Here is a 27,942-nt window from a genome sequence, read left to right on the forward strand (position 1 = left end):
CAAAGTATCCAAAGTACATGACATCTTCAGCAATAGGGAACTTTCCTTCACTCTTAGAAGGCAACCAAGAGCAACTGCAGTAGCCTGTAATATTCTGGGTTTATCTTGGACTTCTCTGGCCAAGAACTCAAAAGGCTGACCTCTTATTGGTCCATTTTATCCCACTATTAGCCCCCCTCTGAGTACATGTTGTATGTACTCCATTAATTTATCCACTTCCCACCCCTTACTTGTGATTTCTTCTCTCATGGGCCCTTATTTATCTTTCTGAGTCTGGCTTATTTCACTTAACACTATGATTTTACTTTTTTTTATTGTTGAATGTGTGTGTGTGTGTGTCTGTGTGTGTGTAGATATAGATATCACATCTTCTCTGTCCATCAATCCATTACTAGACATTTAGCATGGTTCAACTTCCTGGCTATTGTGAACAGTTAAGCATGAGTTTCAAAGTATATTATGGTAGGATTTAGAGACCTGTCCTGGTTTGCTTCTCTGTTGCTGTGGTAAAACAGTGACCAAATGCACCTTGGGAAGGAAAGAGTTTATTTCATATGGCTTAGACACCATGATCAGGATTGGCAGGTAGATCATTGAGTAGGAGCTTGGAGGCAGAGACTGATGCAGAGACCATGGAGGAATGCTGATTACTGGCTTGCTCTCTCATGACTTGGTCAACCTGGTTTCTTAAACAACCCAGGACTACCTGCCCACGGGTGGTACCTGTTCACAGTGGGCTGAACCATTTCACATCAGCCATCAATCAAGATAATTCCTTACAGACATGCCCACAGACCAATCTGATGGAAGCGATTCCTCAATTGAGGTTTCTTTTTCCTCGGTGACTAGTTTATGTTAAATTAACAAAAACTAACTGGTACAATTGAACCCTTGCCAACTTGACACTCTAACACATAACTACTAAATCATAAACTTTCACTTCTCATTTATCCTCAAGTTCTAATATTAACATTATAGTACAAAACATAGTATAATTTAAAAAGTCCTACAGCCTTTAAAATGTTAAACACTTTAAAGTCCAAAGTTTAAAAACAAAACAAAACAAAAAACAAAGTTGTTAACTGTAAGTTCCAGTAACGAAAACAAGTTAAATACTTTTTGAGTCCTAAAGAGAATAACCAGAGCACAGTCATACTTAATCCTAAGTAAAACCCAGGTCTAGATGTCTCATATCCGGGACTTACTCAAAGTCTTCTTGCTTCCAAAGGGCTTAGGTAGTAGCCTCATCTCTCCAGCTCTAGCATCTGTCACACAGGCTCATACCCACCAGCTCCTCTCCACACCTGCTATTGTTCTTGGTTGTCATCCCAGTCTTGGCATTTATGGTATCCTTAAGTCTTGTAGTATCAACTGCAACCTAGGCTTCCCCTTTACCAATGGCCCTCTGACCTCTCTTCAGGGACTTTGACCCTGCCACATGGTATCAAGCCTCAGCTTTTCTCCATGACTTCAATCATGAAGTATCTATGCTACCAAAACCAGCATCATTGGGAGCCTCTTACTACCACTTTTGGCTCCCAGTATAAGATGTAGCCATGGCTACACTGGACTATACTTTCTGTGTTCTCACCCTGAGGAAATACTCCCCAGAAGATTTTACCTTCATGATTTTGAACTCTTAATCACAGCTGATTCTTCAACATAGATGACTAGCATCTAATGTCATAATGGAGCGAAGGTTTTACTTCCACCGATTTTTCATCCACAGCACCACACAAACACTCCCAGTACATTCTTTGAATTCTTTATAAACTTCATAAGTCAAGCCTCCATCATTTGCATTGCTTTCAGCGTTCTTATCTTTCAAGCTCCCATAAACCATCTCATTCAACAACCTTTTATATCCCAAAGTTCTAAAAAAAATTCTTCCAGAAACCCCACCCCCCCAACCCCCAAAGGGCACGACATAGGACTATCACAGCAGTACATATCACCTATTAATCAAGAAAATGCCCAAAGACTTGCCCATAGTATATTGAATATTTTCTTGATTTACTTTGGTAGGTTAGATGTGTTTGTACATTTATTTGTTTCTCCTAGATTTCCCAGTTCTTTTTAGAATATATGTTTTACAGGTATTTTCTAATTACCTTTCTAATGCACTGGAGTCTGTTGTAACATGTCTCTTTTAAATGTATACGTTTATTGTAAGACCTCTTTGTTTCTTTCAGCTAGTTTGGTGTTTGTCAGCTGCGTTTACCTTGTAATAGAACCAATTCATGGTTGAATGAATCTATGTAATTTTTAGTGTCTAGTGTGTGTGTATGTGTGTGTATATGTGTGTGTATATATTATATATATGTATGTAGAGAGAGAGAGAGAGAGAGAGAGAGAGAGAGACTTTTTTAAAAAATATAACTCCCCTAGCTGTAGACTTTCTGCTTAGAATGCCCTTAACTGTACCACAAAGTTCCAGATAAGTTGCACCATCATTTTCATTTGACTCTGAAATTTTTATTGTTTTTCTTGTTTCTTCAGCATCCTATACTGTCAGTTCTCAAATACATTGCTCAGTATCTGATCAAGTATTTTGTAGTTTCTGTGGTTTCTCATAATATTAATTTCTAGTTTTAGTCTACCATGTTCTGATTAGATATAAGAGAGGGATTTTTCTTTTTATTTGTTTAGGCTTGCTCTATGACATACAATGTGACCAATAATAGAGCAAGTTCTGTAGGCAGTAGATACCTGTTTACATCTAATTGATATATGGTGTGATTTGTCTCTGATGGTCTAAAGATGAGAATGTGATAATGCTGACTCCTGTTGTATCAGGACCTATATGACCTTTTAATGCCTTTCAGTATTTTGTTTATAGAAGTTTTGAGTGCCATAAACACCTATAGTGGTTTTATATTCTTGTTAAGTGGTTCTTTTTTATCAGTATATAATGGCCTTCTCTACCTCTTCTAAGTAGCTTTGGTTTGAAGTCTACTTTATTACATAGAAGAATACCTTTTCTTTTTGGATTCTATTTGCTTAGTAGGTTAATTTCCATCCTTTGATTGTTAGTTTGAGGATGTTCTTATGAATGATCTATGTGTTTTAGAGACAGCAAATAATTAGATCTTGGTTTTGTGGTGGTGTTTAATCTAGCCACTTACACTTCATCTTTTAAATGGTGGGTTAAAGCCATATGTCTTTAAGGCTGTTATTGAGAGGGATTTGATGTTAGCTATGGATTTGCTGGTTATTATTCCACTTAGGCACAAACTAGCAAACTTCTTTCTAGCACTCCTTTGTTCATTTATTCCTCCCATGAGATTAACATTTCCTGTGTTGTTGTGGATAAGATTATCTTTCTTTTTTTTCTCTTTCTATCAAATTCCTATTTAGTTTTACAAATGCTGGTTCCTGTGGTATGAATTGTTTTTGCACTTCTTTTGAAAAATGTTCTAACTTTTCTATGTATTTTAAAAATTACAGCCGGGCGTGGTGGCGCACGCCTTTAATCCCAGCACTTGGGAGGCAGAGACAGGCGGATTTCTGAGTTCGAGGCCAGCCTGGTCTACAAAGTGAGTTCCAGGACAGCCAGAGCTATACAGAGAAACCCTGTCTTGAAAAAAAAAAAACAAAAAAACAAAAAAAATAAAAAATAAAAATTACTTTTCAGAATATGGCCATCTTTGTTGGCAATTATTTTACTTTCACATCTTGGGATACCTCATTCTATACACTGGTGATTTTAAGGTTGATAATGTGATTTGATAGGTGAGTTAGCATTTTCACATTGTTGCTTTTCATGTTGTTTTTTCATTTATGTTTTAAATATTTTGACTATGATATGGTTTTGGTTTTTCTGTTTTGGTTAGTTTGGTGTTTGTTTGTTTGGTTGGTTTGGTTTTGGTTTTTTGAAACAGGGTTTTTCTGTATAGCCTTGGCTGTCCTGGAACTCACTCTGTAGACCAGGCTGGCCTTGAACTCAGAAATTCACCTGCCTCTGTCTCCCAAGTGCTGGGACTAAAGGTGTTCGCCGCCACTGCCCGGCTTGACTATGATATGTTGTAGTGAGGTTGTATCTAGCCATGTCTAGTTGAGTTTTTATTTTATTTTTTTGTTTTGATGCCATTTTTTTTTCTCCAGGTTTAGGGAAATTTCTATCATCACTTCGTTGACTAAAATTCTGTATGCTTTTAGTCCTTAGTTCAGCTTCTTCTTTTACCTGGTAAATTCTTAGATTTCTTCTCTTAAACTTATCCCACAGTTCTTAGAAATTTTGGTAATACTCATTAAAATGCATGTCTAAATAAATTATTGTCTTCCACTCCTGAATTTTGTTCTTCTGTATGGTCATGTCAGTTGGTGATAGTTTCTGCTTTTTCTTTTTTATATTTGATTGATCTTTATTTCCAACACTAATTATTTTTCTCAGAGTTTCAGTTCCTTGCTGTATTTTTTCTCCATATTTTAAAATTTGTCCTCTAAATTGCTGAGCACTTTATCAACTTTCTCATCTAGGTCTTGAATAGGTTTCTGAATTTCACTTATTTGTTTGAATCTTCTATATTGCCATTGAGCCTTTTGAATGTATGACTCTGAAATACTTTTCTCATGTTTGCTTTCCAGTACTGAGGACTTGGGAGCTTCTGGCCATGACATAAGAAAACACAACAAAGAAACACCCCTTCGCCCCCCCACCCCCACCCCAACACACACGGGGGCAGGCATCAGTCCTAAAAGTTTATTCAGGCATGATACAAGCTGAAATAAAACAATGATTATAGTATAAAAGTCTAGAGTAAAATAACAAAAGTAAGAAGTAAAACAAATAGAAGATATAACCACAGTCATTATCATTCCTAGTCAACATGATGTGGCTATTCTCTCTTCCTGGATTGTCTTATGTAGCAGTGTGTAAAGATGGGGAAGGATGCTTATCTCAGTAATTCAAACAAGTTAGAGTTTTGTGTGTATATTATACTTTCCCATAATTCCCCAGAGTGAGACTCTTACCTACTAGTTACAAGTTTGTCTCTGGTATTTTATGAATTATTCTTTCTACTGATTGAATTTACTGTGACTTTGAGGAAGTGTAGAAGGCTCACCCACTGATTAGCTTCTTATGGCAGCATCCATCCTTTGGCTCTGCCATGTTGAGCATCTTTCTTCTCCCATTCCCCTAGCTTGCCCAAACAGTGGGAGGGGTAGTGTCTTCTTAAGCTATTAACTCTAGGATGTATAGGAAAACAAATTTCAGCTCCAGGTTCCTGTATCTCACTTCTACATCTGTTACCCCAATCTGTGATCCAGTAGCTATATCTCTGGTTATATTATATCCAAAACCTTGTTATGTGTCTTTAGCCAAGTCTGTCTTTCTGCAATTTTTTCTTCTTGTGAAACCCCTGACCAGAAGGAGAAAGTACCTGCCTGGCAGGTTACCCAAACTCAGGTCTGGCAGTATGCTGTGGCTAGGCACTGGTTGGTGTGTAAAAGCCATTTAAAAGAGAAGTAATGTTAAAGACTTGGAAAAATTTAAAAACAAAGATATAAAATAATAAGAACAAATAAAAAAGCCAAGTAAAGGAGATAGGATATGTAAATAAATCTACTTGGATATTTTAATAAGTAATATAATATAAGCCTTATCCACATTTTTGTCTTTTTAGGCATATGTTAAAGATGTAACCATCCCGGTTAACATTGACAATGATTTTAATTTTAGGTTTGTTTCTGAACAAAAGAATAATCTTAGAATATTAAGTCTCCACTATGAAATGCTATCTTAACTTTTTAATCTCTTCATTAGACTACAGAATCATTAAGAAATACTACACAGCAGAGATGGGGAAAAGACAACTCCAGACAGTTACTAGATGCTACAAAGGTAAGATTTAGTCAACATTTCTACAGCTAGTAAGAAAAGTTTGCAAGCGCATGGGGCATTTAACAATTTATGCTGCATATTTACTACATGGTTTACATTTCAGAAATACTTTCCTTTTTCTAATTTTTTTATATAAATACTGGCAGGAAGGTATGTTTCTATTAAGAATACAGAAAGAAATCTTGGTATTATCTACCACTGCAGAAATCTGTCTGAATCCCTTGAGATTAGTGCCAACTAGAGTAACATTTTTAGAAAACTTTTGTAAATGTAATGGCAGCTTGTTGACATCCAAATTTATCCTAATTTGTGACTGATACATAGAATATTGACATTTTTTCAAATGCGGAACATTCCTTTACCTTAGAAGATGTTCAGATAGTAGAATGCCATGGGATTTTAAGTTTGCTAGAGCCCCGAGGATAAGTGATGTTGAGTTTAAATATTGGTGAGGCTTATTTTCATTGTTATTTTACGTGAAAGATAGCTTTCATGATTACCACTGCTTCAAAATGAGACATGTAAATCTCTATGATAAAAAAGAACAAAAAGTTATAAGGCTATTTGCATCCTGGGTACTTTATTTTTCCCCTTTGTTTAGTAGTTGTTTGCCATTAAGGCACAAAGCATTGTTCTAATTTATGCAGAAACTGTATAAATGCATTTGTTTTCCACTATTAAATTAAGTCTTTAAGTCGAAAATATGTTCAGTCTTCTCATTATCCAAGATATCACTGAATTTATATTTCAGTCTTCTACTTCATTGAAGACCTCATCATCTTATGTGATATTCACCAGAACCCTTACTAAAACTGTTACTTAGCCTTTTAGAGGGAAAAGGTCAGCATAAGATGCTGTCAGAATAAAAACCCCTTGATGTTTTCCTCTTATCAAGTGCCTTATGAGTGCTAATCTAAAAATTGATAACATATTTATGACAATTATTTTCTGTCTCATTAGTAAGAATAAAAAGATACTTTTGCCTTTTATAATTATATTTTCATACCTTGCCTCTAAGCTGATATAGTTATACCGTATATAGTATCAGTATATATGTGTGTTCATAAAGAACTATGCACTTTGCATTAATTATTGTTATGAATACTGCAAAAACATCATTAAGTATTCACTTCATTTAATACTTTTAATCATAAAAACTTTCAATATTAGAAAACCTAAATATTAAGCCTAATTGTCATTATCTTATTCTTACATCTTTCCAAATGATTTTATTTTATATATCTCTGATTTTAGCAATAATATTAAAGCCTTTGAAATTTTATAGTAGGCAAGATATTATATAAGACTATTTCGGAAAGTGTATGTAGCTCTTATTTTCTAAGTGAATCCAAGAAACATTGAAGTCTACTTTGCCTATATATAATATGTACATATAGTATGTACCATAGAAGATAAAAGTGACTCAAAAAGTATTGATCTTAATTTTAAGAAATTTACTGTGCAATAGAAAAAACAAAAACATGTATGCAAAATGTTAGATCATAAGTTAGATTATTAAATATTAAGTACTTTGTAAATATGTATGTAAGATACAATAATAACATAAATAATTAGTTGTATAAACTTGATTTTATTAATTTTAAAAATATCAAAAGCAAATGAAATATGAATCATTAACTATATTAGCCTTGCTTGCTTACTTACAGCATTATAGTGAGTGATAGAAGGGGAGTCAGGATAAATTGAGTAAAACTAATGTTAGCTAAATCACTTTAACTTCAAAAGCTATTTAGAGAAAGTAATATTTTTTGTATAAATTTATCTGTATGCTCATTTTAAAGTGTTTTGCTTTACTATTCCAAGCTAGATGCAATCCCCTGAATTATTTTAGGGATAGTTGTTGTATTAGATTAAGACAGTATCTGAAATTCTGTAATACGTAATAAATAAATGGCTTGTTATCATTTTTAATAAGGCTCTCCAGACATGGCCATTGATAGAAAAGAGAACATGTTGGCATGGGCACGCAGGAGGAGGACTCCACACAGACCCAAAAGAAGGGGTAAGAGTGACTCTCAAGCCTTCCTATGCTAATGTACAAATTAATTCTAAAAGGAGTGAATGACAGGTAACTGGAAATTCATGCTGATAACTGTATGTGAGTGGAAGATAGGTCTTTAACATTGTCATAGTCTAATACTGTTTGATTGGCTCATCTAATGATGCTTTCTCATACCAAAAAATCCTATCGAAATTGGCGAATATTATACAGAGGAGATCTATGATTTATAACAAAAATGCATGGCTGTGTAAAATTTTTAAAAAAGTATTCATGGGGCCAGACAGTAGTGGTGCATGCCTTTAATCCCAGCACTTGGGAGGCAGAGGCAGGTAGATCTCTGAGTTTGAGGCCAGCCTGGACTACAGAGTGATTTTCAGGATAGCCAAGTCTACACAGAGAAATCATGTCTTGCACCTTCTCACATCCCAGTAGACCTTTATTATTCACTGAGAAGGGGAAAAATGTATTCGTCAACTTCAGTGTTCTATTGTGCTTGCTATTATTGTTGCTTTGGGGTTTTTTTTGAGACAGAGTCTTACTATATGCATCTCATTCTCACTTTAAACTCAGGATCTTGATGTTTAAATCTCTCAGGCACTGGTTTATGTTATCATAACCAGTTCAAAATGTTTTAGATCTCTAAGATAACATTTACTGACTTTGTTATGTAACCTAGCCTTATAAATAAGTAGGCAAATTAGGTTTAGTAATTATAAAGAATTTGTGTGTTAAGGTCAGTATTTTTCCTTTACATGCTTAGATCTTAGAATATCAGTTAGCTTCATAGTAAATCCTCTATCTATATGATCCAGCTATTACTGATATTCTTTACCATTATTATTGTCATTATCATATAGGCCTGTTAAACAGTAGCGCCTCTGAAATAAAAAGATTTATTTGGACTACACTTTAACTGAGTGAGTTAAAATGGCACCAGAATACTGTTACATATTTCTCCATCTGTTCTTTTGGGGGGGGGGGACTTGCCTCTAACTAATTGCTTTCCTCTTTTTTTTCTCCTTTTTTCTTATCTCTCCTTCTTTGTCTCTCCTTCCCCCTTCGCTCTCGCATTTTCTCATATAGACAGACATATGGTATTTTGAAGTAGCAATGAGTTAAGGAAACAAAATTTTATGAAGAATGTCTATAAAATATAGATGCTAAGTGAATATGAGTTGTCTTATTGATAGTGGATAATTGATAAGAGAACTTTCTAATTCTTGATGTCTAGTGTTGCTCTTTACTTTCAAGCAAGTGAAAGCATATTGCATCCATGTCCCTTTCTATATACGTCACTAACCCTCATGGCTATCTTTGAAATGAACACAGTGTAATATGACAATTTTTAAAAGTTAGCTAAGTAATGATACTTGTTTACCCATGTGTTACTCTTTGGCATGATATTTGTCAGTTTTCAGGATCATCTGTCAGTAAGGACTCTTAAGGATAGTTGCTATAATGAATGCTCTAACTATGACCAAAAATATGTTGACTAATAAAGGAGAAGCAGGCACTTCTCTTAAACTGCACTAAACAAGAACTTTATATATTTTGTATTGCTTAAATGTTGACAATATTTTCTCATCCAACAATAAAATTTTTATATTGGTACATTTAAAAAGGACACAGAATAAACTCTAAGATAATTTTACAGAAAAATCAGAACAATGCAATTATAATTGTAATATTTTATATTGTTCTTTTTCTCTTATTATCTTTATATAACTTTAACTTCATTGGTTACATGGAATCATAAAATAATAGGGTTTTCTGGTCAAATGGAAAAGAAAAAGAGACATAGTATGTAATTGTTATTGATAGTCTCAGCTCTGGATTGACACTGGGTTTGAGTGTGGGCTACATCACTTCCTAATGGAATGGCCTTAAACAAATCCTGAAATTCTGGATGCTTCAGGACCTTCTATAAAATAGGTTAATAATTACACTAGAAGGGATTTAAATGAAGTAATTCTTCTCACCATGTTAAAACTCTTAAATATTGTCCAACATATAGGAGGTGCTTAGTAAATGTTAGGTACTGTTATAGTGTGAGATTGTAAGACCTTCCTCAACCACAGTGTATTCATTTATAAAGTATATGTCTGAGCCAGTACGATGGCTCAGCATGTAGAATTGCTTGCTGTCAAGCCTGACATCCCTTCCTTGTGTTGTCCTGGCTTCTGTGCATGTGTACAAACACACACTCAATATAAGAAACTTAATTTTTCAAAGTACTTGCTTTGTGCCAAACTTTATGATAGGAATGGAGGATACAGTACTTAACAAGACAAAGCCCTTCCTATCTAAAATTTAACTGTTGAGATGTTAGAACATATAAACTACTAGATAGAATATTTACTAGCATAACAAATGATAGAAACCGAAACATTTACATCTTGATTTTTAAATTAACTTCCACTTGTATATTCTTTACAAATATTGCTATTAACAATTACAATCGATTTTAGAGTATATTTAGGTGATCTGTTTATCTCATGTGGTTGTTATAAAGGGTTTATGAAAAAGGAATGGTAGTTCAATACTTGAAAATATTGCTTCTTAAAGTAGATGAATGAATTGTTTGTTTTATAATAGAATATTGAGATTCTTTAAAAAGATTTGAGATTTTACAAATGATTTATTATTTCTGTGTAAATATATATGAATACATGCAAGCATGCACATTGCATGTTACACATGTAGAAAGAAGTTAGAGGACATCCTTGTAGAGTGTATTCTTTTCATTTTGATCTGGGTGTGGGGGATTTAATGCAGATTGCCAGGCCTGTATGGCTAACACATTTACCTCCTAAGACATTTTGCTAGCCAGGATTGGGGTTTTTTTACTCCTACATTTAAATATTTAGTGATATCTTTCTATAGCATCATTTGTTCTGTATGGTCTGCAGAATGATCTACAATAGCCATATTTATTTTTTTTTTATTTTGATTGAGCAAGTTCATTAAGTGTATAGCAAGGCACAATAAATAATAGATGGTAAGCGGGAAGTAAGTAGGTAGGTATATAGGTATATAAATGGTCAATAGATAGATACATATACATACACACATAGTAATACATTATCAGATGAAGTGTTTAAAACATTCAGCAGAAATCAAAAGGGAAAATTCTGTTAAGACAGGCAGCTGGAATTCTCAATAAAGATTGTGGGTAGAATACCCCCTCAGGTAAGGCTTCAGAGTAAATGAAAAAATAATAACATAGAAATAACAGCATCAGACACACTATCCAACAAAACCCAATTAGGGGGGTTGAGGGCGTCAGCTAAATTTCCTGATTAAGCTTTCTCTTCACAACCGAGCGTGCTATGGCTCAGCTTCTGGCTTCTTTCTTACTGTAGGCATTTTTATATCATGGAATAAACAATAGTAACCTGTTGAAAATAGCTTACCTTCTAGATGTTTTCAAGGACACAATGTTTTTTTTTTTTTTATTCTTGGGCTGCTTTGCTGTTGTCATCCCTCCCTGTCACAGAGTTAGCGGGGTCATTCCCCTTGGATGCCATGGAGGACATTTGACATGAACATGCATGGGTCTGAAGGGTGCAGGTAGGGAGCAAAGTCCTTCTCAGTGAGATAAAATAGCATATGGCAATTTACCAATATAATATACATCGCACTGTTAGTGAATGTAGTTTGAAGTCAGTGAAAGGACTACTTACTGAAAAACTCTGCTTCATAGTCTTTTTTATGTTAGAAATAATTCCTCATTGATTGGATATAGTCTAAAGCCTGTGATAGTAAGAGGCACTTGCTAGAGCAATCAGAGAACTTTAGCATAAATCTTGATATAACCAGAAGATGTGAAAAGACATCCTGGGGTATTGAAAATTGGAAGATTGGGAAAATAATATCTAAGCTTGCTAAAATGAGTGAGACTACAAACCAGTGCACAAGAATGCCTGGAGGATATGGGGAGCCAGTTTTCTGGTTCTGATTTCATACATCATCAGGCAGCCTAGGATCTTCATTTGCTTTATGAACTTGACTGACTTTTGGGATAAAGAACTCACCGACTGGCCAGTGTGAACATCAGTCTACTTGTTAGTTACTTTTTATTATAAGTTGTTAAATGGACTGTCAGGTACAAATCCATCTCATGTGCAGCATAATCCATCACCTCAGGTCCTAATCACTACTGCATAAACTCTTTATTGAGATTTCAAACTAACCGAGCTTAGAAAACAAACCCTGAGGTAAAGAGAAAATAACAATACTTGCCAAGCCTTTTCTGACAATTTATATTTTCCTCTCCTATTCCAAATACATTACAGTTATAATAATGTAGGAGGACTTCTCTGCTTGCTCTCTGGGGCTTTCTGTTAAACATCAACTGAACTTGCTTTTCTTTTGACCTGGCTTTTATCAAGTCACTGTTATGTCTAACAGTACTGTAGTATCCTTTTTAATTATCCCTTTAATTGAAGTTTCCTTTAGCTTGAGACAGTTTTCTTCCCTGAATGGTTTTTTTGTCCCTAAAATAATACTAAATTAGTTCTTTAGGGAGATGATATTCAGCCTATATGCCAGATTTTACAGAACAGAGACTATTCCAAAAGTTTGGGTTTTGGGAACTTTTTTTCCCCCCTGGGTGGGGGGAGTCCTTCCTAACCAAACATTTTATCTGCAGATAGTTTATTTTAAATTAGTTTGATTTTGTAAGTTACATTTCCTACTACTAACATTTAGGAATCTCTGGGGCTGGAGAGGTGGCTCGGTGTTTAAAGAGAGTTCTATTCCCAGCACCCACATTCTTAGCACCCAATTCCCAGCTCACAACTGTCTGTGACTTCAGTTTCAAGGGATCCCACACTTTCATACAGACATACATATAGTCAAACACCAATACACATTAAATACAAATAAATTTTAAAAATAGAGATGTCTGTAAAACCAGGATTCTTACATTCTTCATCAGCTAAGGAAAGGACAATTCTGCTAACCTTGTCAAAATACTATTTTCTTATTTCTTAGTTTCATTTTGTCAAAGCTCAGTGGACTGGATTCTCTTGAAATAAGTGAATTTCTTATGGAAACATTTGCTATTTATGCTTGACAACTTTTTTGGCAACCAATACAAAGCTTCCTGAACAGCAAAATATATATAGAACTTATTAATATAGTTATACTTAATATCTGAAAATTCTTCCAAGTGAACCAGTTTAGATGTTTTGGTTTTTAAGTTCTTGTGCCCTTTTTATAGTTATTAACTATAGGTCTTCTCTTGTAGTGCATTTAGTCATGAGATTTCTCTCCTACAGTTGAGTACTATGCCATGTTGAAGATCCATTGTTATGATGAATACTATTCTATGTAATAAGTATGACTTGTGACTATAAACTATAAGGTTATACCCTATTAAGTCATATACTTCCACATTTATTTATGCATGATCACATGCCCCATAATGAGGTTTTGGTCAGCAAAGGATAGTGGTGGTCTCATAAGATTTTAATAGAACTGAAAAATTCCTACTTCTTAGTAAACTTATGTTTCAGAAGAGGGGGCAAGCGAAAAGAAAAACACAGGAATAAAAAGGGGGAAAAGCCTCCTTCACTGGGATTTGATAATTAAAGAAGAGATCTTGAATTTGAGACGGAAAGGGCACAAAAGGAGATGGAGAGAGAAAGGAGATGTAATACAGTACTCATGTATGAAATTCTGAAAACAAAAAGATATTTTGAAGATATGGGATATATGGGAGTTATGGATGTGGCTCATTGGATAAAGTACTTGCTGGTCAAGTCTGAGGACATGAGTTCAGATTCTTTGTACCCATATTAAAAATAAAAACAAAGCTTGTAGTAATGGCGTAGTAATGACTATTGCCCCAGTGCTGTGGAGTGGAAACAGAAAAATCTGTGCTCACTGGCAGGCCATTCTCGACAACTAATAAGCTCCAGGTTCAGTGAGAGACACCTCCTCATAAAAGGTGGGGAAACAAATTGAGGAAGGTATCTGGTCATTACCCTATGTGCACACATATCCCCTCCCCCAAGTTGAAAAACATGCACTGTAAAGTTGTCTCTAATAGAAAGGAATGTTTATGACATGTTATCTCATCACATGCAAGTTTTTGATGGAAGAAGAAATAAACTATTTATCAGAGCCTGACAAATGCAGAGGCAGGTGCTCGCAGCCAACCATTAGACTGAGCACAGGGCCTCCAATGGAGAAGTTAGACAAAAGACTGAAGGAGCTGAAGGGGTTTACAACCCCTTAGGAAGAACAACAATATCAACCAACCAAACACCCCAGAGCTCATACAGACTAAACCACCAACCAAAGAGTACACATGGAGGGACTCATGGCTCCAGCTGCATATGTAGCAGAGGATGGCCTTGTCTGGCATCAATGGGAGGAGAGGCCCTTTGTCCTGTAAAGGCGTGATACCCCAGTGTAGGAGAATGCTAGGGCAGGGATGCAAGAGTGGATGGGTGGGTAGGGGAACACCTTTATAGAAGCAGGGGGATGGGGGTACAATAAGGGGCTTTGGGGGTGGGTACCGGGAAAGGGAATAACATTTGAAATGTAAATAAAGAAAATATCCAATTTTTAAAAAGACTCATACTCAATACTAGTTTTGTAATATAATGAGGCTTGAGTATCATTTCCATGTTTTAAATGTGAGGCTTTTTAGCCTCAACTACATTGTATACATTCTCATAGTGATGGAGGAAAGAAGATGCACTTCAACTTTTGTAGTCCTTTAAAATGCATTTTTATGGCACTCAACCTTAGAGAGCTTTTGCTGTCATGTTAGAGTCATCAGTATATTTTATTTTGGATTTTTATTTTTTATTTAGAATCTTACTAGAGAGTCTAGGCTGGTTTCAAATTCATGATTCTCCTGCCTCTATCTCCAATACTATGTTTCAAAATTGCTTTTAAATTCTGTTGTGAAAACTATTTTAGAAAATGAATTTCATAGTTTTTCCTTATGTAAGGGATACTGTACTGGCTAGTTTTGTGTCAACTTGACACAGGCTGGAGTTATCACAGAGAAAGGAGCTTCAATCACAGAGAAAGGAGCTTCAATGGGGAAATGCCTCCACGAGATCCAGCTGTAAGGCATTTTCTCAATTAGTGATCAAGTGGGGAGGTACCCTTGTGGGTGGTGCCATCTCTGGGCTAGTAGTTTTGGTTCTATAAAAGAGCAGGCAAAGCAAGCCAGTAAGTAACATCCCTCCATGGCCTCTGCATCAGCTCCTGCTTTCTGACCTGCTTGAGTTCCAGTCCTGCATCCTTTGATGATCAACAGCAATGTGGAAAGTGTAAGCTGAATAAACCCTTTCCTCCCCAACTTGCTTCTTGGTCATGATGTTTGTGTAAGAATAGAAACCCTGACTAAGAGAGGACTGTGGAAGGACTTTGGAACTTTAGGCTAGAAGATCCATTCAGTGTTAAGAGCTCTGTGGGATGTTGTGTAGGAGCTTGGAAGATAATGTTGAGAACAGTGCAGAAGATGGAAGCCTGGCTTGTGAAATTTCAGAGGGAAGATTAAAGACTCTTTTCAGGGTCATTGCTATTTTGATTGTGAAGATTCTGTGGTTCTGGTTAGCTGAAGAAGAATCAGCTGTGATTAACAAGATACCAGAACTACTAAAGTGAAACCTTTGCATTACTGGGACTATTGATGCTGGTTAGCTGGAGCTAAGAAATGAGTGGTGATTAAGGAGAGACCAGCATCATTGAGGTGACATCTTCTGGGAAGTGTTTTCTGAAAGCACAAAAAGGCTGTGTTCCAGAAGATAACCAAGGTTTTACTTCGTCTGCAGTGGGACTTGGTAATGTGTAAGGGTCACCCAGGTGGTACTGGTTTTGAAGGCATGAATGAGCCACGCAGAGCAGCTGAGGCTCGGCACTGTGAGAGGCCATGGAAGGCCATTGGTGAAGGTGCAGCCTCAGTTGTAATTGATGGCCCAGGACTGAAGAGGTCATGCAGTGTTTTGGAGATGCCAGTACCATGAGATGACCACCAAGAACAGCAGCAGCAGTGGAGTACAAGCAGCTGGATCCTAGAAGACGTGTGCGCTACAAAGGTCATGGCTGGAGACGTGTCCCAAGCCCTTGGAGGAGCCCAGAAGATCGTGAGTTGGATCCCAGACATTGGATGGTTGGAGATTGATTTTTGCTTTTGATTGTGACTGTGTCCTGATATTTTTCCCTCTTGAAGGAAGAAAGTATTTTAGTGGAGCCCACAGTTAAGAGACTTTGAATTTTAAAAGATATTGGACATTTTAAAGGGATTGAACTTTAATATACAAGACTGTGGGACTTTTAAAATTATTTACATCTTGGGAATGAATAAGAAACTAAGGGTTACTAGTGATGTGTTTGTGTGTCAAGTTGACAAGGGGTCGATTGTACTGGCTAGTTTTGTGTCAACTTGACACAGGCTGGAGTTATCACAGAGAAAGGAGCTTCAGTTGAGGAAATGCCTCTAGGAGATCCAACTGTAAGGCACTTTCTCAATTAGTGATCAAGTGGGGAGGTCCCCTTGTGGGTGGTGCCATCTTTGGGCTGGTAGTCTTGGTTCTATAAGAGAGCAGGCTGAGCAAACCAGGGGAAGCAAGCCAGTAAAGAACATCCCTCCATGGCCTCTGCTCAGCTCCTGCTTCCTGACCTGCTTGAGTTCCAGTCCTGACTTCCTTTGGTGATGAACAGCAATGTGGAAGAGTAAGCTGAATAAACCCTTTCCTCCCAAACAGCTTCTTGGTCATGATGTTTCTGCAAGAATAGAAACCCTGACTAAGACAGATACTAAAAGAAAAGCTGTTAGAATATCTTCAGTTTCTTCAGCAAGTTCTACCCTTTCATTTCCTTTAATTATTGCTTGATAGTTTTACTATATTTTATATGCAGTTACTCCTTAGAAAGTATTTTTTCATCTTTAAAAAATCCTTTTGTTATTGTGTTTTTGTGTGTGTATGCCTCGTGTGTGTGTGTGTGTGTGTGTGTGTCCCATGAGATATGTAAAGTTCAGAGAATCACTTTCTGTTGACAAAAGTTCTCTCCTTTCACCATGTTGGGTTTCTGGGATTGAACCCAGATATCAGGCTTGGTTGCAAGCACCACCTCACATTTTTCAAAGACCAATTATTGTAATCATCTTGATAATTACATTTCCTACCCTTTCTTTAAGAATGCGATCTTATAGGGGTATGTATATTCCCTCCAGCATTATTTATTTATACTTGACTGAGTTGAAGTGACAATGCATAGTTGATATAAAGGTGATGAATTAGTTTTAAGCATGGGCCGGTCTCTTTCTAGCTGTAGATAAAACACATTTGTTTGTGAGGATTACTGCTGGCTGTCTAAGATGAAATAACTGGTGATTTTGGAAGGTGGTATATTATCTTTCAGAGTCTATATGATGGTCCCCAATTTTATTTTATCTGGTGCAGTAGGGATAAATTGCTTTAAAATCCTTTAAAACTGTCTCGGGCCTAAAACACTTTTTTGACTTGGCCTCTACTTTTTAAAAAAAAAAAAGTAATTTTTCAAACTTTATAGTTTATCTAAACTCTAACTGAAGTCATGTCCTTTACAGCTTAATGGACTCATAATGCATGATTACACAACTTCAGAACCCATTTTGTTAAATGAAGTGGTGACATTTTATGCACTATTAAGCCAACTAGAATAATTTTCTTGCTCTTAGCCGTAACTTCTCTGTGTCCTTATTGAAAATTTTCTGGGGTGTGTTGTAGAAGGTTTTGACAGGAGGGAATGTTCCTAAAGATATGTAGAAACAGGGCCTTTTTTCCATTACTCCATCAAGAAAAATTAGGCAGACAAAACTTGTGAAATGGGAAAATGGTTGAAATGCCCCCCGTTTGTGTTATAATGCATTAAATTATATTTATTTTGTGATTGTTTGTTTGAAAAAAGTGGATTTTAATATTGCCTCATTCCTTTTTAAAATGCCTTACTAACTTATGAGTATATATGTATGTGTAAAATAAAGCACAGGAACTATAATTTTGGCATTTCATACTTTTGCCATCTTAAAGATTTGAACAAGCTCTACTCAATGATAACTTGGTCAAACTATAAAGAAAGAAAGAAATTAAAGACTTTAGAATTTAAAGAAAATGAAGACACAACATACCCAAACTTATGAGACACAAGGAAAGCAGTGCTAAGAGGAAAACTCTTATCTCTGCCTCCAAAAAGAAACTGGAGAGAGCATACACTAGCAGCTTAACAGCACACCGGAAAGCTCTAAAACAAAAAGAAGCAAATACACCCAAGAGGAGTAGAAGGCAGGAAATAATCAAACTCAGGGCTGAAATCAACTAAGTAGAAACAAAAAGAACTAACTATACAAAGAATCAACATAACCAGGAGTTTGTCCTTTGAGAAAATCAACAATATACATAAGCCCTTAGCCAGACTCACCAGAGGGCACAGCAACAGTATCCAAATTAACAAAATCAGAAATGAAAAGGGAGATATAACAACAGAAACTGAGTAAATTCGAAAAAGACATCAGATCCTACTACAAAAGGCTATATTCAACCAAATTCGAAAATCTGAATGAAATGGACAATTTTCTAGACAGATACCAAATACCAAAGTTAAATCAGGATCAGATAAATCATGTGAACACTCCCATAACCCTTAAAGAAATAGAAGTAGTCATTAAAAGTCTCCCAAACAAAAAAAAGTCCAGGAGCAGACGGGTTTAGTGCAGAATTCTATCAGACCTTCAAAGAAGACCTAATACCAATACTCTTCAAAGTATTCTACAAAATAGAAAAAGAAGGGACACTACCTAATTCATTCTAGGACACCACAGTTATGCTAATACCAAAAGCACACAAAGATCCAACAAGGAAAGAGAACTTCAGACCAATCTCCCTTATGAACATTGATGGAAAAATACTCAATAAAATTCTTGCCAACAGAATCCAAGAATACATCAAAACGATCATCTATCATGATCAAGTAGGCTTCATCCCAGGGATTCAGGGATGGTTTAATATACGGAAATCCATCAATGAAATCCACTACATAAACAAACTCAAAGAAAAAACTATATGATCATTTCATTAGATTCTGAAAAAGCATTTTACAAAATTCAGTACCCTTCATGTTAAAACTCTTGGAAAGATTAGGAATTCAAGGCCCATACCTAAACATAGTAAAAGCAATATACAGCAAACCAGTAGCCAACATAAAACTAAATGGAGAGAAACTTGAAGCAATCCCACTAAAATCAGGGACTAGACAGGGCTGCCCACCCTCTCCCCATCTATTTAATGTAGTACTTGAAGATCTAGCTAGAGCAATTAGACAACAAAAGGAGGTCAAAGGAATACAAATTGAAAAGGAAGAAGTCAAAATATCACTATTTTCAGAATATGATAGTATACTTAAGTGACCCCCAAAATTCCACCAGAGAACTCCTATAGCTGATAAACAGCTTCAGCAAAGTGGCTGGATATAAAATTAACTCAAACAAAGCAGTAGCCTTCCTATATTCAAAAGATAAACTAGCTGAGAAAGAAATTAGGGCCACGACACCCTTAACAGTAGTCACAAACAATATAAAATATCTCGGTTTGACTCTAACCAAACAAGTGAAACAAGAACTTCAAGTTTCTTCAAGAAAGAAATTGAAGAAGACCTCAGAAGATGGAAAGATCCCCCATGCTCGTGGATTGGCAGGATTAATATAGTAAAAATGGCCATCTTGCTGAAAGCCACATACAGATTCAATGCAATCCCAATCAAAATTCCAACTCAATTCTTCATAGAGTTAGAAAGAACAATTCTCAAATTTATTTGGAATAACAAAATAACGAGGATAGTGAAAACTATTCTCAACAATAAAAAAAAAAGTTCTTGGGAAATCATAATCCCTGGCCTCAAGTTGTACTATAGAGCCATAATGATAAAAAACTGCATGGTGTTGGTACAAGTGACAGGCAGGTAGATCAATGGAATAGACTTGAAGACCCAGAAATGAACCCACACACCTGTGGTCACTTGATTTTTGACAAAGGAGCTAAAACCATCCAGTGGAAAATAGACAGCATTTTCAACCAATGGTGCTAGCTCAACTGGTGGTTAGCATGTAGAATGCAAATTGATTCATTCTTATCTCCCTGTACAAAGCTCAAGTCCAAGTGGATCAAGGACTTCCATATAAAACTAGATACACTGAATTTTGTAGAAATAAAAGTGGGGAAAAATAGGCACAGGAGGAAATTTCCTGAACAGAACACCAATAGCTTATCCTCTAGGATCAAGAATCAACAAATGGGACTTCATGAAATTGCAAAGCTTCTGTAAGGCAAAGGACACTGTCAGTAGGACAAAATGGCAACCAACAGATTGGAAAAAGATCTTTACCAATCCTACATCCGATAGAGGTTTAATATCCAATATATACAAAGAATTCAAGAAGTTAAACTCCAGAGAACCAAATAACTCTATTAAACAGTGGGGTACAGAGATAAACAAAGAATTCTCAACTGAGGAATATCAAATGGCTGAGAAGCACCTAAAGAAATGTTCAACATCCTTCGTCATCAGGGAAATGCAAATCAAAACAACCCTGAGATATCATCTCACACCACTCAGAATGGCTAAGATTAAAAATTTCGGTTACATCAAATGCTGTCGAGGATGTGGAGAAAGAGAAACACTTTTCCATTGTTTGTGGGATTGCAAGCTGGTATAGCCACTCTGGAAATCAGTCTGGTGGTTCCTCAGAAAATTGGACATAGTATTACCTGAGGACCCAGCTAGATGCTCTAACATGTATGTAATAAGGTCTGATGCTCCACTATGTTCATAGCAGCCATGTTTATAATAGCCAGAAACTGGGAAGAACTCAGATGTCCCTTAACAGCAGAATGGATACAGAAAATGTGGTACATTTACACAATGGAATACTGCTCAACTATTAAAAACAACGATTTCATGAAATTTGCAGACATATATAACTTGAAAATATCCTCCTGGGTTAGGTAATTCAGTCACAAAAGAACACACATGGTATGAACTCACTGATAAGTGAATATTAGCCCAAAAGAAGCTCGGAATACCCAAGATACAATTCACAGACCATATGAAGCCCAAGAAGAAGGAAGATCAAAGTGGCGATGGTTCAGTGCTTCTTAGCAAGGAGAACAAAATCCTCACAGAAGACTGCCACAACTAGGGATCCATCCCATATACAATTGTCAAACCAGGACACTATTGTGAATGCTGGGAAAGTGATTGATGACAGAAGCCTGATATGGCTGTCTTCTGAGAGGCTCTGCCAGAGCCTGACAAATACAGAGGCAGATGCTTGCAGCCAACCTTTGGACTGAGTGCAGGGTCCGAATGGAAGAGTTGGAGAAGGGACTGAAGGAGCTGAGGGGGTTTGCATCCCCCTGAAGGGAACATCAGTGTCAACAGGTCAGACCCCCAGGTGTTCCTGAGGACTAGACCACCAACTAAAGAGTACACATTGAGCGACCCATGGCTCTGGCTGCATATGTGGCAGAAGATGGCCTTGTTGGACATCAGTGGGAGGAGAGGCCCTTGGGCCTGAGAGTGCTTGATGTCCCAGGGTAGGGGAATGCCACAGCAGGAAGACAGAGGTCGATGGGTGAGTGGGGGAGCACCCTCATGGATGCAGGTGGGCGGGGGATGGGATAGGGGTTTTCCAAAGGGAAGACCTGGAAAGGAGAAAGCATTTGAAATGTAAACAAAGAAAATATATAATTAAAAAGAAAAAATAAGAAAAAAATAAAGTGTATGTTTGAATATGTATTCTTCATTCACTATTGACTAAATACATGCTGTCAGCCATTCCGTTTGTTATTGAGTTATAACTATGAATTCAAGATATAGTTAATGTTAAAATGGAGTTTGTGTTCTAGTTGAAGCAGATGTCAAATAATTGTACTGATACACACACACACTCACACACTCACAGTTTCTTCCTCTGTCTCTCTCTGTTTTCTTTTTGATCCATACTTTACCTTCCTCCCCTCTGTCTTTGCTCCCTTTCTCCTTTCTTACAGGGTTTCATGTATCCCAGACTGGCTGTGGATTCTATGTAACCGAAGATGACTTTTTAAAAAACACTTACTTGTTTGCTTATTTTTTTATTTGGGGGTGCATCCATTGGTGCGTCTGGGAAGATCCAAGGATAACTTGCAGAGGTTAATAGTTCTCTTTTTTTTGTAATTTTTAAAAGATATTTTCTTCATTTACATTTCAAATGCTATCCTCAAAGTCCCCTATACTCTCCCCCCACCCTGCTCCCCAACCCACCCCCTCCTGCTTCTTGGCCCTGGCGTTCCCCTGTACTGGGGCATATAAAGTTTGCAAGACCAAGGCGCCTCTCCTCCCAATGATGACTGACTAGGCCATCCTCTGCTACATATGCAGCTAGAGACACGAGCTCTGGGGGTACTGGTTTGTTCATATTTCTCTTTTAACTCTGTGGATTCCAGAGATAAAACCTACTTCATGAACCTTGGTTGCAGGTCTCTTTACCTGATGCTAGCTAGCACTGTATATGTAGTTTCTGACTGAAATACATACTCTCAATGAAAGGAATCATGATATATGAGAGCAAACAGATAAGAGGCCTTTGATTATCAGGTAAACTTACTAGATATGGAATAAAGTGAATACAGGGAGATAAGTTAGGAGGTTATTGCAATGGTTTCGTGTCTTTTTAGGGGGTAAGAATTAATGATAACTTGGATTATATTAGTGATTACAAATGGAAAGAATTTGACAGATTCAAAAGATTTTTCTGGTAAAATAGATTCAATTTAGAACACGGCTTCACATTATTTTTATCAGAAGTTCTCAGAAGTGGGTATTTGCAATGTTTGCATGCATTTCCTAGATTTTTATATAATTCTGCATTACTAAATTTTGGTTATAGCTAAATGGGCAGTGAATAAAGGTGTTTGTCGCCAAACCTGAGAACCTGAGTTCATTTCCAGGAACATGCTTGGAAGAAAGAATTCTTGAAATTTTCATCTTTTGACTAACACATGCATGTTTTTTCTTGCATGCAGCAACACACAAACACAGAGAGAGAGAGAGAGAGAGAGAGAGAGAAATTTGTGAATGAATGAATGAATATACTATAATTTCATTATAATATAGGGAAAAGTGTTTACATTTGAAATGGCATTACTTACTGCTTTGTTTTTCTCTCTTTCAACAGTTAAAGGATGTTGATACTAGAAAAATCATCAAAGCCATGCTTTCTTATGTGTGGCCTGAAGATAGGCCAGATCTACGAGCCAGAGTTGCCATCTCCCTGGGATTTTTGGGTGGTGCAAAGGTAAAGATATGTTTTGTTAAAAGATAGTGTAACTTTTTCTAGTGATCAGCTCTGGATTAGTTTAAGCAAGTTACTTTCAATGGAACATGGTCAACTTTGAGGACTTTCATTGCTTTACATAATTATTTCTTTCATTGAGCAAAAATTGTATGATAAAAGGTGATTTCTGAATCAAAATCTGATAGTCATAACTTAATGGAATTCATTCTTAAAATAAATATATAAGATGTAGAAACATTGTCTGTAAGAAAGCACATTGAATTTTATAAAAGAAGTTCCTCCGAGTCTTGTTAGAGTTTCTTTCTGATAAACTGAAAAGGAGAAGACAAAGCACATGTGTAGCCAAATAAGAGCGTAAGTTCAAGGGAGAGAGGAAAATGAAGAACCGCAAAACCTGAGTGCTTTCAGTGCATTAAGACCTCCTCAGCTTTACATTCATGTGTCCTGATCATTCTTTCCCCTGCCTTGAAATATATTGAGAATCTATACAAAATCCTGTTTTGATATTCACTGTATAGTATTCAAATGAAAAAGTTAAAAGAGTCATACAATCTGAAGAGAAACCAGAGTTTAGATATTCAAATGTAAGTGAGGTATGTAGATAAGGCAAATTTATTCTCTCAAATCTTACAGGGGCAAGGCAATTTTATTTTATTACTGTGAGACCGATGGGTCATAAATGATTTAAAGAAGTACCATTCTACTGTTGTGGGGTTTTAGAGGAATGATAGAAACAACTACCATGGTGAGGAGTGAGGCTTTTGTAGTGGAAATGACATCTTTTAGAGTCCTGTATAAGTTACTTGTTAGGAGAGTAGCCATAATTTGGACAGTGGCCAAATGAGAACATATAATAGTATGTGTGAGAAGTGCATAATCCATCCTGGCTCCATTGAAAGAGTAGTGCTTCCGAGGAATTAAAAGTAAATTTAGAGATTATTTGTGTGTGTGTTCACCATACTAATGTGTTTAATAAGTTAACCTGGCTCTGTTGTAGAAGATGGATTAAAGTAGCAGCAGATCTACTCTAGGGATACCAGCCATCCATTTCATGCTTTCATATGGCAAGTATTTTCAACTAGTTATGAAACTAGTAGTAATCTAGGTAATGAGTAACAGCAGACTGTACTGAAGTCATGATAGAAAAACGATTACAACAGGGAAAGATGCCAGAATTCTTGTTAGAATTAAGACATAGCAACAGCTGACACCATTGCATACACTAGCAAGATTTTGCTGAAAGGACCCTGATATAGCTATCTCTTGTGAGACTATGCTAGGGCCTGGAAAACACAGAAGTGGATGCTCACAGTCAGCTAGTGGATGGATCACAGGGCCCCCAATGGAAGAGCTAGAGAAAGTACCCAAGGAGCTCAAGGGATCTGCAACTCTATAGGTGGAACAACAATATGAACTAACCCGTACCCCGGAGCTCGTGTCTCTAGCTGCATATGTATCAGAAGATGGCCTAGTTGGCCATCAGTGGAAAGAGAGGCCCATTGGTTGAACAAACTTTATATGTCCCAGTACAGGGGAATGCCAAGGCCAAGAAGTGGGAGTGGGTGGGTGGAGGAGCATGTGGGGGACTTTTGGGGTAGCATTGGAAATGTAAATGAAATAAATACCTAATTAAAAAAAAGACATAGCAGCAGATTGTTTATTAGGAATAAAAGTCGAAGATGATGTCAGGAATGCAGTAATGATACTGCTTTCACCACAAGTAGGTAGTAAGTCAACTGGTTTTTATGATGGAAATAGCACTTTTGGACGTGTTGAAATGCTAGCACATCTAGGTAGAGAGCAGTGCATTCAGGGATATACCTGCAGGGCAAGCTCAGAGACAGCCCAGGGTTGGAGAAACAAAGAGGTGATAGTGGAAACATTACAGATTTAGAAAATTGCCAAAGACATGAACAGAACAACTGAAGACAGAACCTTTGTTCCATACAGAAGTAAGCAGAAAGATAAAGTAAAGCCATAGCCAGACTCTTCATTTTCACATCTTTCTCAACTGTGGGCTCTCTGTTGAGGACCCTGCCACTGAATCTGACCCATTCATTCCTCAAGCAATTGAGCAACAGATCAGTAGTCCATACTTCACTGTATTAGTTTAAGCTGAATAGAGAACAGTATTAGAAACTAAGTTCTCTAGTGAATTGGTCTTTATTTCTTTCTTAGCTAAGTGTACATCCCTTGTTAATAAGTAAAAGGCAGGTGGTTTTCTGGACTTTCTTGTGACTTGAAGAGGGCAGGTTAGAACATGACTAATTAGTCTAGCTAAAGGGAGGAGGAGCCTTCAGTAATGACATTTACATTAGGATTTATTTTTAGAGTGAATCCCAGACCTTCGGAAATACAGAATTCTGTTGCTTGGTGACAGGTCAATATCAAGGTGTGAAATCTAGCTAAGCTAACATCGTTGATGATTAAAATATTTTTAGAACACTAATATTTGATTCTTTAGCCAACAAACTCATAGGATGAAAATTGCTGTTCCAAATTCTTGCAAGGTAATAAGAAGGAAACCAAAATGTATAGAGAAACTCCTGTAAAACTATATTTTACTTCTCTTAGATCTGGAAAAGGAAGAGCTGAATGGAAGTTATGAGTGCCTATAGAAAATAGCATATAGAAAATAATTTTTTAAAACTGAAAATAGGTTCTTTTCTCTACAAAATATCCCAACCAGTTTTCCCTCTCTCCACTCCTCCCAGCTCCTCCCCACTCACCCCTTCAGATTTGCTCCACTTACATTTCTATTCAGAAAAGAACAGTCCTCCAATAAACAGCTGTCAAACAAGATACAATAAGACAAGGCAAGAGCCCTCCTATTCAGGCTAGACAAAGCAACACAGTAGGAGGAAATGTCCCAAAGGAGCCAAAAGAGTCAGACACATTCTTCCACTGTAAGGAGTCCCACAGGAACACCAAGCTACACAACCAGAGCATATATGTAGAAGACCTAGCTCAGACCCTTATGGGCTCCCTGATTGTCTCTTCAGTTTCTGTGAACCTTTCTTAAGTGATTTTGTTGGCTGTGTTCTTGTTGTGTCCTTTTATCTCCTCTGATTCCTACAGTGTTTCCTCTCCCTTTTTGACTGGGTTCTCTGAGCTCTTTTCCTCCCTCCTTCCTGCCCCCTCTCTCTCCCTATCTCCCTCTCTCCTCTCCTCTTTCTCTGCATGTCTGACTGTCTCTGCATCCACTCCCATATGCTGCTGGAGGAAGCCTCTCTGATGATGATAGGAAAAGTCTCCCATGTATGAGTATTTTCAGTGACCTCTCTATATTCAGTGAGCTGAGTGGAAGTTGTCCTCAGCAATTGGGCCCCTGCTGTCAATTTTTAGAGAGCAACTTTGGCCTAGCATCATCCTAGGATATTTAGAGATCTTCATAGGAACCCCTTAGCCAACAACTCAACCAAATGTAACCTAGTCCCACCACTGGACTTTGTAGCCTTGCCTAGCTACAAAAGATAGCCACTTCAGACTGTATCCTCTATTACTACTCACTAGGGTCACCCTCATAGATTCCAAGAACTTCCTATTGTACTGTTTCCACAATACCATCAAATACCACCAGTTCTAGCTGTCTCCATACTTTCTCTCCATCCCCTCACCTGATCCCTTCCCCTTCTGTTTCTACCCATCCCTAGTCCACTCTTAATCTCTTTCCCTTCCTAGGGACATCAGTGCACCCCCCCCAGCCCTCCTCTTTACCTATCCTCTCTGGGTATATGGATTATACATGATTATCATGTACTTAACAGCTGACATCCATGTATAAGTGAACGCATAGCATTGTCTTTCTGGGTCTGAGTTACCTCACTCAGGATGATATTTTCTAGTTCCATACATTTGCCTGCTAATTTCATAGTGTCATTGTTTTTAATAGCTGAGTAATATTCCATTGTATAAATAACACATTTTCTGTATCCATTCTTCCAATGAGGGCATCTAGGTTGTCTCCAGTTTCTGGCTATTATGAATAAGGCTGCTATGAACATAGTTGAGCAAGTGTCCTTGTAGTATAGTGGAACATCTTTTGGGTATATGCCTAGGCATGGTATATCTGGATCTTTAGGTAGATTGATTCCCAATACTCTGAGAAACCACTGTATTGATTTCTATAGTGGGTGTATATGTTTCCACTTCCACCAGCAGCAGTTCGTCTTGCTCCATATCCTTGTCAGCATGTGCTGTCATTTGAAAAAAATATAGTACTATCATGATCTTTCTAAACAACATTTTCTAGTTTCTAAAAGTTATCAATGTTCCAAATCTTTAAAAAAATAAATAATTGTTTTCCTTCTTACTTGTACAGTTGTTTTATGGTTGATTTGCAAAGATGGATTGTTTTATGTTTTATCCCATTATTATTTTTCTTCAAAACTGAATTCATATTTTGACTTATGAATACTTTATACTGATATAGGCTGTATTAGTATACTACCATTATATGCAAGTTTTTTCTTTTTTTTTTTTTCAAGACAGGGTTTCTCTGTGTAGCCCTGGGTGTCCTGGAACTCACATTGTAGACCAGGCTGGCTTGAACTCAGAAATCCGCCTGCCTCTGCCTCCCGAGTGCTGGGATTAAAGGCGTGCACCACCACTGCCTGGTGCTAGTTTTTTCTAACCTCCTTATAATCTACGTTTTTTTCCGTGTTAGGTTCATATTCTCAGTTTGAATTGAATACCATCCAGATTAGATCTTTTATAATATATGCTTTGAATTAT

The 27,942-nt window shown here is 36.8% G+C and overlaps 1 protein-coding gene across 1 annotated transcript in view; it reads left to right on the top strand.

Annotated features, from left to right (window-relative positions):
* Nucleotides 1–27,942, top strand: part of Abcb7 (ATP binding cassette subfamily B member 7) — a 135,811-nt gene that overhangs the window by 63,830 nt on the left and 44,039 nt on the right. Inside the window, exons 2-4 of the mRNA XM_021152859.2 lie at nt 5,768–5,845; nt 7,782–7,868; nt 23,089–23,208. Of these exons, the coding sequence (XP_021008518.2) occupies nt 5,768–5,845; nt 7,782–7,868; nt 23,089–23,208 (285 nt within the window). The remainder of the gene's footprint in view (nt 1–5,767; nt 5,846–7,781; nt 7,869–23,088; nt 23,209–27,942) is intronic.

Source organism: Mus caroli, unplaced genomic scaffold (assembly GCF_978045245.1).
Source record: "Mus caroli unplaced genomic scaffold, Mus_caroli_1 scaffold_5, whole genome shotgun sequence".
NCBI lineage: Eukaryota > Metazoa > Chordata > Mammalia > Rodentia > Muridae > Mus > Mus caroli.